General features: G+C 38.2%; 2 protein-coding genes across 3 annotated transcripts; both read left to right on the top strand.

The window, feature by feature from the left end:
- The first annotated feature begins 1,872 nt into the window (after positions 1–1,872).
- Positions 1,873–8,928, top strand: hibadhb (3-hydroxyisobutyrate dehydrogenase b). Of its 2 annotated transcripts, none has more exons than XM_008323385.3 (8): positions 1,873–2,030; positions 3,231–3,391; positions 3,492–3,601; positions 3,685–3,806; positions 7,230–7,363; positions 7,502–7,578; positions 7,669–7,825; positions 8,247–8,928. In XM_008323385.3, exons 1-8 carry the CDS (start codon positions 1,961–1,963, stop codon positions 8,403–8,405), a joined length of 990 nt encoding a protein of 329 aa, XP_008321607.1. In that variant the 5' UTR covers positions 1,873–1,960; the 3' UTR covers positions 8,406–8,928. The 2 variants fall into 2 exon arrangements, with proteins under 2 accessions (XP_008321607.1, XP_024917137.1); XM_025061369.1 differs by having other exon boundaries at positions 1,966–2,076.
- Positions 8,929–13,424: 4,496 nt separating this feature from the next.
- Positions 13,425–15,487, top strand: hoxa13b (homeobox A13b). The gene is made up of 2 exons (XM_008323386.3): positions 13,425–14,279; positions 14,818–15,487. The coding sequence occupies exons 1-2, from the start codon at positions 13,637–13,639 to the stop codon at positions 15,054–15,056; spliced, it is 882 nt and encodes a 293-aa protein (XP_008321608.1). The 5' UTR covers positions 13,425–13,636; the 3' UTR covers positions 15,057–15,487.
- Positions 15,488–17,303: the final 1,816 nt, after the last annotated feature.

Raw genomic sequence — 17,303 nt, 5'->3', positions numbered from 1 at the left:
AGATTAGACCCCAGGACTTAATCTATTGAAAGAAAACCTATTACGGAAAATATAAAGATCATCTTTACCTTCTTTATTTTGTTCTATTGTAGGTCTAAGAACAATCGGTGTTAAATGTATTGTACATGATTTTATACTTGCTCCGTTAAGGTAATTCTGGTTTTCATTCTGTTGTCATTGGGTCTCTAAGTAATGATATTTATAGGTCATAATAAACTAATGCAGCCCTGGATTTCACACAAAAATGATTAATCTGAACTTTGTTTGTTTTCACTTTGGTCGATAGACTTCTGGTCTAGACCCATTAGCCTGATGACTCACTTAGTACGGTATGACATGTCGAGAGTCAACTGTCCTGACTGAAACTGTTAGCAAAAATTAAGTACGCGCAGAGGCCTACTGTGGAAACAAGGATATCTGGCTAAGTTAGCCACATTGCTAACAGTCTACCTTTAATAAGAAAGTGACAGACGTAAAGAACAAGAACACGGACTGAGTGTGGGTAAAGATTGACGTGTTTCTTGTTAAGACGTTACCCTACGATCAAATGTTCCTTTAAACGAAACAGGTAATTATAGTTAGTGAATTTGCTTAACAACGCCACATCGTCCTGAATAAAAACACAACAGCAAAGCTATGAACTGGAGAACAAGATTAGCTGACGTAGCCTGGTAGCAACATGTTAACGACACAGATTCTCGACGACGCCTCCGAGTAAGCGCTGTCAAATGAGTTTTAACATAACGTTTATTAATTTAATCGTAAACTTACCCAGTTGCCATGTTGTCCAGACGCTTTAATTTAGGTGTATATAGAAAACAGTCGTTGACGCAGTTCAGTGCTTTCCCCAGTCCGCTTCCTGGAACAACAACATTACGTCATTTCCGTAAACGACCAAACGGGAATCCCACAAATTTAAAGAGCAAAAATAAACAGAAAGCAAAAAAATGGGAATTTATCATGTAAATTATGTATGGGACTGTGTCCTGTTTAAGTCAGTTACGTGGTGATTTTGAAATGATTAGTGTACAAGTCTAATACCTTATACGTGAAACACAAAGTCTTGGAAAAAAAAGATTGACTATATATATGAATATATTTAGTATATGCTGTGACTCTTAACCTTTTTTAAAAAATGAGTTTTTCGAGAAATTATAAAAATGTTGCTTTGTTATAAGAAAACTTGAGAGAATAGCAAAAGAGATATGATTCAAAAAAATTTAGTTTTTCGAGTGTCGAGATATGTTATAAGAAAACTCGAGAGAATAGCAAAAGAGATATGATTCAAAAGATATTGTGTGATACTTGTGAACACTAACAAAACTATACTATAAACTATAAAAATAAACCCTATCGTACAGCTTTCAACTGTATGAGTTCTCAAAATGTTTTTGTGCAATGAAACATTAACTACTTTCAGACAAGATAAAAGTAACGGTCAAACACATCTTGGTTTAACAAGTTATAAAGCCGCTAGAAGAAACTGTTGAGCCTGTTGCATTTACTTGCAGGTTTTGGTCAGAAAAATATGAAAAGGCATTTTATTTTGTTATTCATTTATTTATCATGACCTAAATTTGTAGCCAAATGCCAAACGTTGTTGAGCTTATTGGGAGTGTGTCCATAATAAAAATATTTTTTATTTTAATTTTTAAATCCAGTTAGAATATAAAAAAACAATATTAGGTTTTATAAGAAAAAATACTACATACATACTCAAACTATTTCTAGAAGGACTTTCTGTTAAAATGACAAACCTGTTATGTGTTAAATATTGGATAAATGTTGTGCGCACGCGTACTACAACCTTCAAGGGCAGTTCTACGTGACAAGTACGCCCATCCACTTCATTGGCTGAAAGGGAGATGTCGTGCTGCGCGTTCTGCTCCCTAATTGAACAAACCAACTGTCATTAGATGACGTATCCTTGCGTCATACGTAGACTCAGGAGGAAAGAAGCATGGCCGCGGTACTGAGAGGTTCTCGGTATCTAGTGGGGAGGTGTAGCAAGAATGTTGACTTTGTCTTTGGTAAGCCGTTTTAAACGCCACACTCGCGATATTCCAGACCGTAAAGGTATTTTGTATGAACTTAAGCAGTTCCCATTGAAAATGTATTCACATTAAAAGTGTTTAGGTAACATGTTTAAAGAAATGTTTGGCTAAATTGTTGCTTTGTGGAATGCTGTTGCTGGGACCTCCAGTTAACATATGTATAAATCGAATGTCTTGTGTCAAAAATCTCACGGTTAATCTTTTTCCACACTAAATTCTTAACGTGTACCAACCAGATTTAGAAACTCAGCCCTTCGTTAGTCTATCCCTCCTGTTTTTAGTTAGGGCTGATTATGTAACGTCAATGTCCCCGTGTCCTACAGAACACAGTCACCTTCCACATTTGAAAAAGAAAATTTTCAAGTGTTTGTTGAAATGAAAACTTCCCCTGTTTGTTGAAATGTCCTAAATAGTTTTTATCGGGCTTTCAAATGGTATGTGAATCAGCACGCATATTATATTAATCTATTTTTGTGTTTCTAATATTGAATTCAATTATAGTGTAAAATTGTTGTTTTTACTGTTTAGATACACTAGTAAAGCTATGTGATGTGAGAAAGTGTTATTATGACAAAGAATAGTGTTACTTGAAATGCGCCAAATGTGAGAAAGAAAGAAATATGCTCCGACCTTGTCGATTACATTTAATTACCCTAATGATCAAAATGCATTCATTATGTTCTAAATGAATTTGTAAAGTCTTCATCATTAAAGTGAAAAGACTTGACCTATTGAAAGACAATGTTCTTTAAAAGTAGCTGGAAACAACACCTATGTCAAGGTTTCTGATATAATAGTAAAAAAAATGCAGCTGTGGCTCATCCGCTACCTCTGCTGAAGTAATTTTCAAGTTCTGTGGTAAACAAAATGTAGGAACTGCAATCATGTTATAATGTTGTCATGTTTATATAATGAACATGGCAAAGTTGCAGTCTCATGGTGTTTCAGAACCATCAGAGAAGTTTATGATTGAAGGTAAATAATCTACACACAGTTGCCACTTTAACAGTGACACCTCAAAACAGTTTGTAGCTTGTCTTACACTCTCTCTCTAGGGGAGGGAATGTCTAGAAATCCTTGCAGCATCACTCAGCGTTTACTCTCTTATTACATACATGTATTTTAATGACAGATGATCTGTTGGAGTATGACATCTCTTGCCCTGGGTTGTTGTAGTCTCCACTAGGTCTATGGCCTCTAAGACACCTGTGGGCTTTATTGGTCTGGGCAATATGGGAAACCCCATGGCAAAGAACTTGCTGAAGAACGGGTATCCGATTATTGCAACAGATGTGTTTCCAGAATCCTGCAAAGAAGTACAAGAGCTGGGAGCCCAGGTCGGACAGTAAAAGTCATGTTTTACTGACAAGTTTTGTTTTTATTTCTATGTTTTGTTTTTGTTTTTTTTATCTCTGTGATTCCTGTGCATTTTCCCAGATTGTAGATAATCCTGCTGACGTTGCCGATAAGGTTGACCGTATAATTACGATGCTCCCGTCCAGTCCTAATGTCGTTGATGTGTACACAGGACCAAATGGCATCCTCAAGTAACTTTCTCTTTCCTCTTTTGTCATGGATAAAGTACGTGATATTACGTTGTTCTGGTATGTACTCATAAATTTACCTACAGAAAGGTGAAGAAAGGCTCCCTCCTCATTGACTCCAGCACCATCGACCCTTCAGTTTCAAAGGACATGGCTGGAGCAGCAGAGAAGATGGGTGCAGTTTTTATGGATGCCCCTGTATCAGGAGGTACATTTTAAAAACATACATTCATTACCTTTTTTTTTTTAAACTGCATATGTTGCTGCTACTATAGTAGAAGATGTTTTTTACTCGATGTCAGGGCGTTTTGACATTGTGAAATGTCTGAAGGGCATTCTGGATCATTTCCAGGGCAAATAGTCACATCCTTGTCTTTATGGCTGCTGCCTATGGAATTTATCTTTTGGCACAAAACATATTCAAACTGCTTCGTTTTCTTTGAGGATCCTTTTGGTCTGATTTTAACACATACTGCTGTGTTGTTGAAAGTCACTCAGTACGGAGGAAAAAAGAGAACACTTTGTAGTTTCTTGGGGCTGAAATGACTTGTGGAATACGCTTCACTGTTCCTGTACATATAGGAATCATATAGGAGAGCATGTGTTTTTCTTCAGTTAACATTAGATGATTGATAAAAATTCCCCATTATTGATTTTACTTATTGATTCAATTCCTGATAAATTATCTTATAGATTCTCAGTCAATTAGGAAATAAAAAAGTAATACAAATAGGTTAGTCTGAATACCTCAATAAATCGTATCATTGCCCTTGTATCATGATACATCATATCGTATCGCCAGGTTCTTGCCAATACACACTTCTATCAAGAGCAACCTGAGGCTGAGAAGTTAATAAGGCTGTGTCTGTGACAGCCAAACAGAAACTCGGCAGAAGCTTTTACAATCCTCTTTTTATGTTCTTGCAAACACTCATTGTATATTAGTAATTTAAATTCTATGAACGAATGTGACAATTCCTTAGTAACACAGAGGAACGCCTGACTGGAGGCACCGCAAACTTCGCTTAAATGTCGATGTAAATGTCAATATAGGACATGGATTTCCTCCAGGTTTCACAAATGTCACTTACACAACACAGGAGTGAGATCAAAACCTGTAGCAAAGTTTCTTTATTTAGTTAAGAGGTTTCCAGTTTCCTTAAACATTAGTTTAATGCCTTAATTTCCAAATAGTTCATTACATTAAAAACCTGATAAAGTAAATGGAGCACAGCTCAATGATCGATGCAGATGGTCACAAACTTTCAACACGTTGTAATTATTGAAATTGGACACTGTGAAATTCTGACGTCTGTGCAACCTAATTAGTTTTAAGTGACCCAGGGAGGTGTTGTGTGAGGCCGGTATGTTCATGTACCTACGTTTGTCTACGCAAATGTTTCCGACTGTTAACTGTACTCATCGGGGGTCTTTCCAGGCACCGTCTTGGGGGTCCATGTTGAAGTTGATTGAACTGGGCCCATATGTTAGAAAAGCCACTCTGTTTGAATGGAAGTCGGTCCATTTTATGGTCTGGCCCTCGAGATTAGTAATGATTTACACACACTTCCGCCCTGTGCTAGTGAACGCAGATTAAAGTTGTTCTGCTGTCTCCGTAGGTCTGTATCAACTTGTGTGTGTGTGTGTGTGTGTGTGTGTGTGTGGTATTCCTGCAGTTTAAATGGTGTCATTCTTTACTGTGTCACATCAATCACCCGACGTTTGCTCCCAAATGAAACTTTTTGAACATGTCACTCTGTCTTGTGGTCGGGCACAAATCAAAAGGGAAGCACAGTGGCCCAGCAGTGGCTGCTCCGCTCTGTGCGGTTAGTTCAGACACAAAGGCAAACACGGCGGTGGAGATGTAATTGAGACAGGATGTGTGTGTGTGGAGTAGGAGTAAAGACATATTGGTCATCTTAGAGTCTTTCTCCAGAGACTCTGAAATCCATCAAATAAAAACCACTGTGATTTTTGCAGTGAAGAATTCACTGAGGAATTTGTCTTAACTGGAAGTGATTGTAGTTTTCTATTTAATAACCGTTACTTCACCATATGTTGTGTTTGTCAAATGGCTGCTGCATGGGTCTTTCTGACAGTTTTTATTTTGTTTTTTTACAGGGTTTTTTTGTTTTGTTTTTTTAAGAGAACTGAAAGGGAACTTAAATATGGGTTAAGTGGTTGTCCTCAGAGCTGTAGTGGTGGCCGTGTTGCTGTTCTATGACATTGTCAATTGTTAGTATATATACATATATTTTATATATGTATGTACATGTGTGTTTGTATGTATATGCACTTGTGTATGTACCTTGATAAATCCAAAAATATTTACATCAAGGGCAACTGGATAGATTATTTTTATTTATTTATTTTTTGAAGACGTCTCGCCTCACCTTCAGTTCTGACTGACTACTGGGAGGTTAGTCCCTCTACTCTGTCCAGTTGCCCTCATTGTAACTATTGTAGGATAAAATGACCTGGATCACTGAGTACCTACACAGAAACCTTGATTAATGATTTCATATCAAAGCTTTGTCTTCAGTGAATCACTCCTGGCGTGTGTATGTCCACCACAGAGGAGTGGCTGTAAAGTCTAAGATGGTAATCTGTCCATGTAGCAGATTTACTGGTTTACCATGCATAACTATATTTGTTTTTGTCTTTCATTATCAGCTTCACACGCTAACTATTTATAGCAGAATGTTGATTAACTTCTTGGTAACCATGTGCCTGACACCTGGTTATGGTGTGACTCAGTTTTTAACCCTGTATGAAATCAAAGTCAAATGTTTAGATGGATTCAGAACAGCTGTTTTCTAAATGGAGACAGAGTTTTTAATAACACAGCTCCGTGTGAGCCGACGGAAAGAGCCAGTTGTCCTATTTCTGCCAAAGTACAAGACGTTATTAATATTTAAATGTTTTATTGGATACATTTGTCATGTACTCATTTTTATGATTTCAGAGTGATTACTATGAAACAGAAGCCAATGCATTAAAAACATGTCTGTTTATTATTATTTATTTATCCGGTTTCATATTAAAAGTATTTTTACTAAGCATGCTCACAGTTGGAGCTGCAGCAGAGGAAAGTAGTTGGGGAAAGTGAGGTCAGTACAGGTTGATGATAGTGTTAGTGGTCAGAAGGAGCACCTATGGTGTATCACAGGGTTCTGTCATTGAGTGTTAGTTTAATTGTAATTTAAATCATTAAATTTTGGTGTTTCCTCTTTTGACAATAATTAAAATCTGAACATACTATAACATACATAGAACATACATAATTTTGCTGTTGAAATAGCGTTTAGATTCATGCCCCCCATTGGGATCCGCCCCACACTTTGGAAACCTATGCTTCACTGCTGTGTGCAGTCACTGACCTGCAGTCATTGAACATTATAAATGTAATGGTACTGTACATTCATTTCTCTTTTATGGCCATTTAAATGATATGCACTCAAGACAACCAAAAGTGTTTCACAGTATATTGTGTAAAAATAAATGTGCTAATCATTGGGCCAAGTTATACTCACTGGAAGCATAGATACTCGAAGTAAACCTTGTGATGTTCACTTCCAGCTGTCACTTCCATCTGGTTTACTCTAAGAAACCGTTTTGTTCTTATTCCCAGGTGTTGGTGCTGCCAGTTCTGCCAAACTGACTTTTATGGTTGGAGGAGCAGAGGAGGAATTTACTGCGGCCAAAGAACTGCTCAGCTGCATGGGAGCTAACGTCGTGTACTGCGGTCAAGTCGGAACTGGACAGGTCTGAAATAATGTTGTGGATGTTGTATGTAATGATAGCAGTAGTCTCTTTTTTTTTTACCTCTTCCTGTGTGAATAAAGTCAATATTCATCTCTTTTTTGTGGATAATGTATGCTAATGTTTGTTTAACTCTGGCAGGCTGCTAAGATATGCAACAACATGCTCTTAGCCATTGGAATGATCGGTACTTCAGAGACGATGAACTTGGGGATCAGGTGAACTCTATTGGAAATCAACATTTATAAATGCATTTTTTCAATTAAAAAAAATTAAAAAGCAAATAAAATGTTTTTTTTCCCCCACAGACTCGGTCTCGATCCCAAACTTTTGGCCAAGATCCTGAACATGAGTTCGGGTCGGTGCTGGTCCAGTGACACCTACAACCCCGTACCAGGAGTTATGGAGGGAGTTCCCTCTGGAAATAACTACCAGGGAGGCTTCGGCACTCAGCTGATGGCTAAGGTCCGTTTAAAGTCATTTTACACTCCATTTCCTCGGCTGCCGTTTCAGTCTTTAGGGTTAGTGTTTCCACAGAGATTTCATCTCTAGGTTTGTCCACACCAATGTAGGTCGCCTCAATGTTTTAGAACCAAAACTGTTACTTGCTTTCATAATGTAATCATTTTTTTAAAACATGGAGTCAAATGTTGCCCACAACCTACACTTGAGTGACTGTTGAATAAAAGTTTGTCTGGTTACACGGATATGTACCAACGCAGTGAACCATAGCTTAGCTGCACGTTTATGGAAAAAAAAATGAAGAGAAAAAAATCCCACATTTTGACAAATGGTCGGTATGTCAACGGGTGGTTTGTTGCCTTAAAAGTTTTAATCATCAGCTCCATAAGTCTTTTTTTAATGTATGTTTGCTTTTCTCTTTTAGGACCTGGGGCTCGCACAGAACACGGCCACAAACACAAAAAGTCCCGTCCCCCTGGGCTCCTTAGCTCACCAGATCTACCGTATGATGTGTGCACGTGGTTATGCCAATAAAGATTTCTCCTCCGTTTTCCAGTTCCTGCGTGAGGAGGACAGCCAGTAACGGCAGCCTCCTCTGAGACCTGTCCCTGCTCAGGACTGTAGTGGTGAAGTTAGGGTGCCCATCACCCTGGGAACTTTCTTTCTTTTTCATTTTTTTTTAAATCTCTTATTGGTCAAAGTTGTGAATGATGAAGAGCTGTAATGAGCAGCAGATACTGTGAGCACTTCTCTCCCATCAGAATTGATCTTTTTCTGTGTGATCTTTGTAGGATAAACACTCCACTCAGATTTGATAGATAAGCGAGTTGTCAGAGAGCTAGATGAGGATTCAGAAATTCTGACAGACTGCTTTAGTGATGATGCGAACAATCGTGGAAATCTGTGATCTGAAATTATTATATCTGTGTGTCCAGACTGAACACCTTAGTCTCTGTATTTATCTGTTTGTCATTTCTTCATTTAGACTTTTTTTTTGTTTGTTTGTTTCATGTTATTTTTTTCTTGAACCTGAACTGTTACTTTAACACAACCATCTCGTACAAAACCCTGTTAGGAAATAAAAAACAAAAACAAATGGGGAAGTACTCTGTGTAAATATCATTTACTGCTCTTAAACAGCACCCGCTCTTAATGCTACTTGGTCCATGTTGTTCTAAATTGTGTGGAGGTAAGAAAATGATGTTGTCTGTTGTTCTTAACTGTTCCTTGATTTTTTTTTATTTTTTTTTACAGAGCCCAAAATAAGACTAACAGTTAGTAGTTGCTTTATAATGGAAACCCTTCAACATGTTCCTTGTTATACAGAAACAATTGTTTCTGCAAAATCCTGAAATGCCAAAATAGCAATCTGAATCATAGGAAAGAAACTTATTTCAGCCTCAGAATAACCCAGGTGTGTGTGAAACACTCCAGTGTTTAAACCTTGTTTCAGACCAAGCAAAACACGTAATAACTCTAAAAGAAGAGCAGACAAAAGTGGTTAAAATGTGGTTTGGTCATTTTATGTTGAACTATACACAGTATTTGACCCAAAGAAGCTGCAACACTGGAGAAAATTCAATATTTATTTGAACCCTTTTAGCTGAGTTGTTCACTCAAACCCTATTGGCTCTCGTCACCTTGTGCCGTCTATTAATAATTGGACAGAATCTTGAAAGGAATCTCACTGTAAAGACCAAAGGTAGAAACTACTGCTGAATGTGTCTGACCTTTGAACTCCCAGGTGTTGTTGCATCCTTGTTCTGCCTTGATGAATGCCTTATTTTTGCTTAAACTTACAGGTTGTACTCACCACACAGTATAAATAAATAAATAACCAGACTGTAAACAACAGGAGGAGCGAAACTAATATTTGGTTCATGTGAAATTGGTTTCGTTACAGAGTTGAGCTTCATGATGAAGATGGGAGTCAGACAATATGGCCCCCCAGTCAGGAGAAACTTGTTTCTTGGGAAAGAAAAGGTAAATATGACCAGTGGTGCCCCAGAGGGTGACCGCTATCACCTTTGAAATGAAATGTTGTTTACATAAGGAATAGCACCCCCAGTGGAGAGTTGGGCCCCTGTGGCCACACAAGTATATTTGTTTACGGAAGAGAAGCTGAATATTTCAATATAAAAGAAAAAAGAAAAATTGACTGTGGCTGCTTTACATGTGTACTTCAACTCCAGTGGTTTGTCTAATCTGTAAGGTTCATATTGTCCTTTTTACCAAAGAAAAGTTGAGGCCAAAGCTCAGAAAATAATGTGTTTTGGACGCATTTATTAGCTCCAGTAAGACTAAAGGTAGTCGGGAAAGTTCTTTTTGTGCCACACTCAAATTTTCATTGGCCACATCTGACCAACCTGTGAGCATTTTTTTATTTGGGATGGAGATGCCTTTAGATCAGTAGAAGTGTAGCAGTTTTTGGAGTTTGTTAGTATATTGTATGACTTCTTTTGTTTGTGTTTTTTTTTTCTTTGCTTTTTTATGGCTAGACAATTCTATTCACCTTTTTTTATTGTTTTTTTTTAGTTCTCCTGGGGGAGCTGGTGCCAACCACAGATACGGTCATTGATGGTGAGGTCACTCTGGTCCAATGCAGGGCCACATTCACACACATTCACACTCATCTTTAGCCATAGTCAGTTATGTGGAAATATTAGGTTCATGTTTAGCAAAAACTTTTAGTGACTTAAACAATAGTTTTTTTGTGGGGGCGTTTGCCTAAAGAATAAAAGTTGTAAAACAAATTTCACTTTATTTTACATTATTTGAATAGCATCTTCTTTTAATCCAGTCTAAGTTACACTTACTAATTGCCCTCGTCTCCAAACTGCCTAAACTCAGTTGCGCCGCAACTTTTGTGCGGATACGGCGTAAATAACTACTTACCCACGGCCTCACTGAGGAAAACAGAGCAGTTAAAAATCTTTAAAACCGTGCGTTTTTGGACACGCACTGCTTTGCTAAATGGCTCCCAAATGTTCTGCTCTGCACGTCGTGTCCCACTGGTTCAATAGAGGAGATAAAAATCTGCTCAGACTCATTTCCCTCCAGGATCAGCCTGGATCAGCAGGGTGGGAATCCACAGACACAGCCGCTGGAATCCTCTCGACCTGCTTAGGTAGGAAACTTTAAAATTAAAATTAATGTGCATGCAAAATGTACAAACCACAGTTATCAGTGGTTCGGCCTGTAGGTACCTCCCCACCCCCCAAAACGGACAAATCCACCAGCGTCGGGGCCGCGGCTCAGGGTCTGAACACAGAGATCTGGGACTCTTCCTCCTTCTGTCCCACTTTTGGGCAGATTAAGAGGGCGGTGAGTTTCTGGTGTGTTCTGTCAGGAGCCACTGAGGGGCCACAGGTGCCACAGGTCATGCGATCACAGGACTGAGTCATAAAAAGTCCATTAAGCACTGGAGTCTGAGAGCTGTGTTGTCATCTGCTTGATAGGTCCTGCAAACAGAACAGAGCTTTGGTCTGGGAGGCCTGCAGCACACACACACACACACACACACACACACACACACACACACACACACACACACACACACACACACACACTGACATCATGTGCATGTCAGACCTCCTCATTTGTATAATCCAATAGTCTGATTTGTCTTTTTTTTTTTACCTCTGTGATGAAACCTGGCGTCTGTTGTTTTGTAGAATAATTTAATTCAGGTGTTTTAAATCAGAAATAGTTTTTCGTACACTGTTCATAAAACTTTTTTTTTGTTTTTTATTTATATTTTGCATTTTAAGCTTACACAGTGAGTTATTTCCTGCCCCGCTTTCGATACACCGAATCCCGTTGTTGTTTTGTTAAAATATTCGATCTTAACGTTTTAAAATAATCACAAACGGTTTCTGAGGTTTGAATCAAATGCGCAAAATGTTTCACTCACGTTTGTCTTGAATTCGGCTTATTGTTTGATTACTTCAATGACATGTTGGAATAATTAAATGTGTATTTGTACCCACGGTCACGTGGTTTTGTATGAATCTACCGGATATTCTAATGATAAACTGACAAAACTGAGATTGAACATAATATAAATATGTGTTTTGTTAAGATCGGTGTCTGTTTAATTATATTAACTAATGAGTTCACGAATTAAAAAATCATATGGAAGTTTCTAAACCATAGAATGAGCCATAGCTGTTGAACCAGTATTAAAATGACAGCGTTTAATGTTTAAACAAGGCGCCGTGGACAACACTCTTTAATAGTAGTATTAAATGTATATTTTAAAAAGTTTGATATTTTTATTCAAATATAGTTTTTTAGTTTGTAAATAAAACTACTCCTGAACACAGTGGTATTCAGGATGGAGGTTGTTTGGCCTGGAGTGGACAGACCACTTCTCCCCCACTCCTGACTAACAGCTATGAACTTGGGCCATAAAGATTTACAGCCTCAAAAGGTGGGAAAACGCCATTAAAAATAAAAATGTGCCCACGTTTAGTTGGAGGACATTCCTCTGGGTATCTACTGAGGGGGGGTTAAATGGGAGGATGTTTAGACGTTAAATTAGTTTTGTTTAATTGGTAGAATATAAGATTATTCCTAAATACAAACAGTACGCATTTTACACAAGTAGAAAGAAAAGAAAGAGACATTAACGTAAAAAAAAAATACCCCAGAATATATATTTATGCAGAAAAAAGTGCAATTGTCGATGGAACCGTTTCAACTGTGATCTTTTTCACATTCAATTGACAAATATTTAAAAAAAAATACAACACCGTCGTAAAGAAAAACCCAAATGTTCAGACTTTGGTTCGAATCCTCTTCTTGGTCTCAGCTGTCAGTGTTTTCTCTCTGTTCTTTTTTTAAAACAAACGCCCCGTTTTTGCTGTTTTTGTCCAGGCTGAAACGTTCAACTTGACCTTTGGCCTCGGACCTGAGTCAAAGCCTTCAGTGTCCGGCTCTGGTTCTTTTAGAAACACAGAATAGATTCCACATCGTATTTAATACGATCAGAATTAAATCGATTTATTTTGTAAATTTTAAAAGGATATGTATTGAATTTTAGCACAAATTCCGTTCAAATGGTTTGCGGCATCTCCGTGGCGCAAAGTTAAAAATTAAATCTGTCCGTCGTGTTTTTAAACCTGTAGCGTCTTTGTTTGTATTTCCTCACATTTTAAACATTTTAAATTGAAGACAATTTTTTGTAACACCATTTCACATATTTGTTCTGCTTAAATAACCATTTGGAGGCGTAATAACAACCTTGCCCTGTGCGTAATTACGCACCATGTGCGTTGACAATAAAAACAAATCAAATTAATTCTGTTCTTACGTCGTGTATATAACTGTATAACTATAATCACAGCAACATGTTATCTTTGGGGATGGTCGCCACATCACAGCTGTTACTCTGTTCCACGTTCAGCCTCAAAAAATGATGGAAAAAAATACACAGGATGTTCTGCTTACACACACACACACATCCACACACACACACACCCACACACACACACACCCACACACACACACACCCACACACACACACACACCCACACACACACACACACATCCACACACACACACACACATCCACACACACACACACACCCACACACACACACACCCACACACACACACACACACTCGGCTTGATGTGTTTTATCTGAAGTCTGCACTTTTATCGTCTCCTTTGCATATCACGTGCTTGGCCCTGGCCAATAACCTCACGATGTGTGGTGTGCGTTGGTTATCGTTACTCCGCCGGAGCTCCTGTCTCCGCTCATTCGAGTGCGTTTTGAAAAAGGGCTGGTCGTCTCATGTGTAGGACATGCTATGACCGCCTCACTGCTGCTGCACTCGCACTGGGTTGACCCGGTGATGTTCCTCTACGACAACGCTTTGGAGGACAGGAGCAAGAACATGGACGGATTCACTGGAGGCAACTTCGCCGCGAACCAGTGCAGGAATCTGTTGGCGCATCCGACCTCGCTGGCGCCCAGCACCACCTACACCTCCAGCGAGGTGCCAGCCTCTGGCATGGGGGAGCCTGGCAAACAGTGCAGCCCCTGTTCCGCCACCCAGAGCTCGCCCAACGCCTCTCTGCCCTACGGATATTTTGGCAGCACCTACAGTTACCCGTGCCGGATGTCACACGGGAGCGTCAAGGCTTGTGCGCAGTCCTCCGGCTACGGCGACAAATACATGGACTCACAAGTGTCAGGAGAGGAGTTCTCCAGCAGGGCCAAAGAATTCGCCTTCTACCAGGGTTACTCCTCCGCCCCGTATCAGCCCAGTTACCTGGACGTGCCCGTGGTGCCGGCGCTCAGTGCGGCTCCGACCGAGCCCAGACACGAGTCCCTGCTGCCCATGGAGCCCTCCTACCAGCCGTGGGCCATCACCAACGGCTGGAGCGGTCAAGTTTACTGCAGCAAGGAGCAGCCACAGTCAAATCCACTGTGGAAATCCTCGCTACAGGGTAAATACTGGACATACTGGTTTATAATAATAATAACAATAATAATAATAATAATAATATGGAAGTGAATGAAACACGGTTTTAAGATCACAACAGGATCAAACATATTTATTGTAAACAAAAGGTTGTGAATTGACATTACACAAAGAAGAAAACAAAATAAATACAAATAAAAAAACTATAATATATATAAAGATAAAATTACATGGTCATAAGAATTTTTTGTTTTTGTTAAATTGGATTTATAAATATTCACACTTGGAGTTGACGTGTGCAGCACAGCAGTCAAATGCTGTTTCTCCAGAGTTTCCAGCAGACATTATTCACTTCAGTCATTTAATTTGATCTTCTCATCCCTGATGACATGAATTCATATGTTGATTCTGTGGAAATCCTTGTTACAAGGTTAAAAAAATGGCCACCCTTTCAAAAATAAATTTGCAATTTGCACAAGTGTCTATATTACTGCGTATATTAAAAATAAATAAAAGTAAAAAATGTGTCTTCAGATTAAAATATTATATATATTTTTTTCTAGAGTCCATATCTGGGGGAGACAGCTCCATCCGCCGTGGGAGGAAGAAGCGTGTGCCCTACACCAAGGTGCAGCTGAAGGAGCTGGAGAGGGAGTACGTCACCAATAAATTCATCACCAAGGACAAGAGGAGACGGATATCAGCGCAGACCAATCTGACAGAGAGACAAGTGACTATCTGGTTCCAGAACCGACGCGTTAAGGAGAAGAAAGTCGTTAATAAGTTCAAGGGCTCCAGTTAGCGTGGGGACAAGAGGACAGGAGGTGACGAGTGGGACACGGACCAGCTTCAATTCCTCAGAAACTCTGCGATAATTTATTATAATATGAGACTTTTTTTTCTCCTTTGACGCCAGATGGGCTCTGCTTTTTACGCACACGGTTCCTTCCTTCCTGTGCATTTAATTGGAACCAGAACACGCGGCCTGTTGACAGGAGATGGAACTGGTTTGAAACACGTTCACCAGGGCTTTTCTGATGTGGATGTGTGATCTTTAAAAAACAAAAACCGAAAAACAATCCAACAAATCAAATCAAACTTTCAGCCTCGAGGTCTTTGAACACAGATCATCTCTGATCGAGTCCAGAAATTAAACCTGGAATCTTAGGATCGATTGGGACTTTGGTGCCAAGTCGTGACCATGGCGGAGTACAGGCAAAAGAAATCTAAAAAGAAAAACAAAAAACAAACAAAAAAAAACCCAGCCAACCAAACAAACAAACAAAAAACTTAAATATTTTCACACCAGAGCTGATAATATACATTAAACATTTATAGCATTTTTATTTTTTTTTATTTTTCTAAACATAAATAATTAATTTAACTTCACATTTCGTCCGACCAAATACCTTAAACTCCAATAATTTAATTTCATCTCTTAAAGTTTTGTGTTTTGTGATAAAAAAACAACAACAATCTGACCAGGTTGATTCAGATCGTCAGGTTTCAAATGTAACTTATGTCTGTTGGTCAACAGTTTTTTTTTTCTCTTTTAAGAAAGGAAGTAAAATTTGTTCTCATATTTAAGTACTATTGTAAATACTACCTGAATCCAGTTTATCTATTTTCCTCATTTTTATTGCAGTAGTCACACGTTTTTGACAATAAATGTTTGAGAGACGGCGCTGTGAACTTGTCACTTTTATTCAGGTTTTTTCGGGGCAATAATGGACGAACCGGAAGTTTGGTTAAATTCGATTAAATGTTTTACTTTTTTTAAACCCGTGATGAACCAGTAATAGTCAAAATAGTTATAATTTAATCTACAGTCTCTGTGAAGTTTGTGGCCTTCAGGGCACGTTGCTACTGAGGCTGAATAGTGCCATCTAGTGGTGAAAGTGTGACAACACAAATCTGACGACGGCTGACATTTTTTTAAGCTCTATTCCTTTCAGATCTACTGCACTTTCTTTGCCAATATAAATATAAGCTTATGTAATGTAGTTGTATTTTACTGAGGACAGAAGGTTTAATGCTACAACCTGTCTGAATAGTTGAAGGTCAGCCAAAAATACAAACTAAAAACCTGTGAGGCAAAACAAGAGCAATCGTTGCTTAAGTGTGGCCAAACGTTTAAAGGCTAGTTAAAAGTAATTACAGGAATCCAAACAAATGTCAAATGTCTCTTTAAAATAAAAGTTATAGCTAAAAGTAAAAAACGAATTTAACGTGATGCAAAATAAACCGAAACTATGCAAAAAATAGCTATTAACTACTTCGAAATGTGAAAAGATTAGCTACAAAAGATACAAAATAGATACAAATATTAACACCAAAGTTAAAATATATTAAAGCCCTATAATTAAATTTAAAAAATGAAACTTTTTTTGAAGTTGATTAGATGAATGTTCTAGAATGCCATCGAAAATGATTGGGTCTTAACGTAAAGTGATAGTTATTAGTTTTAAAGGAGTTCCACGTGGTTAAGATGACCTTGATATTGCTTGTGATTAGGATATTAATGTAAGCACTAAAAGTCTCTTAAAGAGTTTTAATGACAATATTTATTATTTTTGTTGCTATTGAATTTTTACTGGGTTGAATTGTGGAAAAAAATGTTTTTACTTCAGGCATATTTGACATTTTAAATAATTTTAAGTTCTTCATTTTTCGGGGGGTGTAAAAAGAAATTCATAGAAAAAGTACTTAAATTAAATTATAGTTCCGGAGGTTTATGGATATATCCTTTCAAGTTAGCCCAGTAAAAATATAGACTGTAACACCACGTTAGTATTATATAGTGAACCTTCATGTTGTAAAACGATGCTGATTCTCCCAGAACAGTAATTGCGTCATTAGCTTATTTCTACGCAATTTATTTGTTTTTATAACCACGAATCACGTGAATAACTGTCTGCTCAGTCGTGTCCAAGCGTGTTTGTCTGCGCTAAAGACGAATAATATTCTCAAGTGCATAAACAACATTTTTGGTCCTGGATATTTTTGGTCTGTTCTGTAATCCCTATCTCACTGATTGCTCTTAAAGTAA

The sequence above is a fragment of the Cynoglossus semilaevis genome, chromosome 13 (assembly GCF_000523025.1).
Source record: "Cynoglossus semilaevis isolate Cse_v1.0 chromosome 13, Cse_v1.0, whole genome shotgun sequence".
Lineage (NCBI taxonomy): Eukaryota > Metazoa > Chordata > Actinopteri > Pleuronectiformes > Cynoglossidae > Cynoglossus > Cynoglossus semilaevis.
Note: the sequence above shows the minus strand (reverse complement) of the source record. Positions and strands in the feature narration are given on the sequence as shown.